Consider the following 2835-nt stretch of genomic DNA (forward strand, 5'->3'; position numbering starts at 1 on the left):
CCCTGCACACACAGAGCTGCCCCTGGGCAGTGCCAGGAGGTGTGAGCAGGACAGAGCTGAGCACACAGCGGGTGGGACGGGGTCTGTGTGCAATAAGAGGTAACGGTTTCCAGAAATGCTGGGGACAGGATTTAAAAACTTCTCTCAAATCCTCTCCAGCGCAGACACATTTCCCAGTACAACCCCTGGTCTCCTCTCCTCCCCAGCAGACCCTCTGCCCCAAAGCTATGGGCTCCAGGTCACGAGTCTCCACCTCAGCAGCTGGACCTCCAGGTGAAGAGTTCCTGGAATGTAGTACACAAAAAAGGTGCTAAAAGTACTTGCGCTCCAGTGTCATTATGTGAATAGCAGCAGCACAGCTGGGTCAGGAGAAGGTTCCACAGCATGCCCGTCTGCCTTTCTGTCCTTGCTTTATTTTCTGGTATCACTGCAGTGTTCTTCCCTGTTTCTCCACCTGTCCCTGGTGCTCTTGCTCTCTGGGGTTCGGGTGCGAGTGTGGGTCAGTTTTTACTCTCACACCGACTCAGGGGGTCTTGCCCCAGAGCTGTGTTCATGGAAACCAGATGCCTAAACTGTATCTTACACTGTGAAAAACTGTTTTTCTCAGCTCGTAGAAAGAGAGAATGAGCAGGAACATTCCTCTATCAGGGAGGGGGTTTTCCATGAGAAACAGCCTGTTTCTTTTCCACAAAGAAGTCTCCCCTAACTTGTCACTGTCTTTCCTCCTTGCACAGGTCCTCATGGCCACAGGCAGCCAATGTCCAACAGCAGCTCCATCACCCAGTTCCTCCTCCTGCCGTTCACAGACACACGGGAGCTGCAGCTCTTGCACTTCTGGCTCTTCTTGGGCATCTACCCAGCTGCCCTCCTGGGCAACGGCCTCATCATCATCACCATAGCCTGGGAGCAGCACCTCCACACCCCCATGTACTTCTTCCTGCTCAACCTCGCCCTCCTTGACCTGGGCTCCATCTCCACCATTGTGCCCAAGTCCATGGCCAATTCCCTCTGGGACACCAGGGCCATCTCCTTTTTTGGATGTGCTGCTCAGCTCTTTTTTTTTGTCTTCTGGATAACAGCAGAGTATTCTATGCCTACCATCATGTCGTACGACCGCTACATTGCCATCTGCAAACCCCTGCACTACGGGACCCTCCTGGGCAGCAGAGCTTGTGTCCACATGGCAGCAGCTGCCTGGGCCACTGGGTTTCTCTATTCTCTGCTGCACACGACCAATACATTTTCACTGCCCCTGTGCAAGGGCAATGCCCTGGGCCAGTTTTTCTGTGAAATGCCCCAGATCCTCAAGCTCTCCTGCTCACACTCCTACCTCAGGGAACTTGGGCTTCTTGTGGTCAGTGTCTGTTTAGCATTTGTGTGTTTTGTGTTCATTGTGGTGTCCTATGTGCAGATCTTGAGGGCCATGCTGAGGATCCCCTCTGAGCAGGGACGGCACAAAGCCTTTTCCACCTGCCTCCCTCACCTGGCCGTGGTCTCCCTGTTTGTCAGCACTGTCATGTTTGCTGATCTGAAGCCTTCATCCATTTCCTCTCCATCCCTGGACCTGGTGGTGTCAGTTCTGTACTCAGTGGTGCCTCCAGCATTGAACCCCCTTATTTACAGCATGAGGAACCAGGAGCTCAAGGATGCCATGTGCAAACTCATATCCCTCTGGTTTCTGAAGCAATAAACTGGCCATCTTCTTCTATACAGGAGTTTTAATGTAGCTAATTACAAGCCGAGCCTGTCAGCTGGATTTTCTGGTGTTGCTGGTTGTTTTCTTATTGTGATAATCTTGTCAACCTCTTTCTAATTCACTGTTGGCTTTTCTTTTATAACTGTTGGCTGTGTAAAGGAGGAGCCGTGCTCTCCTTGTCTCTAAACAAAATAAAAGGCTCTTTAGTGACTTGTTTATCACTATATCTTTCCTGCAAGCACATTTTTAGAGCTTCAGGGATGGTTCCTGTGTTCATGGGAGGAGGGTAAAAGAGTCCATCCTGGCAGCCCTGCCAGGGAGCAGCAGCGCTTGTTCTTCCAGAGCTGTTCTGGTTCCACTCCACACTCTCCTTCCCATCCCTGGTGTTGGTGCAAGGCCTGAGTGCTCTGGCAGCTTGGTCACTGTCCTGCTGTGTGTCAGTGCTGTGGGCGCAGGCAGGGACAGGCAATGGGCACTGCTGTGACAGAGATGGCCTCAGAACAGCATTTCCAGACAGAAAGGTGATCTTCTATGGGCAAAGCTGGAAGATTCAAGTCTTCAACTTCTTACAAAGTTTTTCTCAATAACATTTTCAAGAAAGTAACCCTCAGATTAAACACCAGTGTACAGCTGAACAGTGTGTGTGTGTAGGGCTGGCACACAGCAGTGTCCTCTCACAGCCAGGATCCTGCCAGAAACCTGCAGGACCAGCAGAGCAGGGGCTGGGCTCTGCCCCTAAGCACTGCACACCGCATGGAAGGAGCCCCAGGTCAATCACCATGGACTGGCCCCTCACAACCACCATTTCCAGCACTGGCCTCTCACCCACAGAGGTTTTTCTTCCCTCCATGGAGTGACACTGAATCAGCAGGTCAGCAATCTATGTTTGCATTGTACATATGAGATGCAAGCATGCACATTATGTGCGTGAGATGGCATGAACCTGAGTGAGCAGAAACGCCATCAGCTACTCCTAGGACTTCCATGAAGGCCTGCGGGACAGACAGTGTCTTGAGGTCACTTCACATTGGGAGTAACAGCCCATGAGAAACCACCCACTGGGATTTTTTTCCTTGAACTGAGGTCCCCGTGTCCATTCCCCATGATGTGGGGCTGAGGTGCCTCCCATCCCTTTGGGG

At 51.8% G+C, this 2835-nt stretch overlaps 1 protein-coding gene across 1 annotated transcript; it reads left to right on the top strand.

Annotated features, from left to right (window-relative positions):
* Window positions 1-757: 757 nt before the first annotated feature.
* LOC308052566 (olfactory receptor 14J1-like) lies at window positions 758-1690 on the top strand (the record flags this gene model as incomplete). Its single annotated transcript, XM_080364637.1, has 1 exon — window positions 758-1690. The coding sequence occupies one exon, from the start codon at window positions 758-760 to the stop codon at window positions 1688-1690; it is 933 nt and encodes a 310-aa protein (XP_080220763.1).
* Window positions 1691-2835: the final 1145 nt, after the last annotated feature.

This window comes from Nesoenas mayeri (genome assembly GCF_963082525.1).
Source record: "Nesoenas mayeri genome assembly, contig: SCAFFOLD_35, whole genome shotgun sequence".
NCBI classification, from domain to species: domain Eukaryota; kingdom Metazoa; phylum Chordata; class Aves; order Columbiformes; family Columbidae; genus Nesoenas; species Nesoenas mayeri.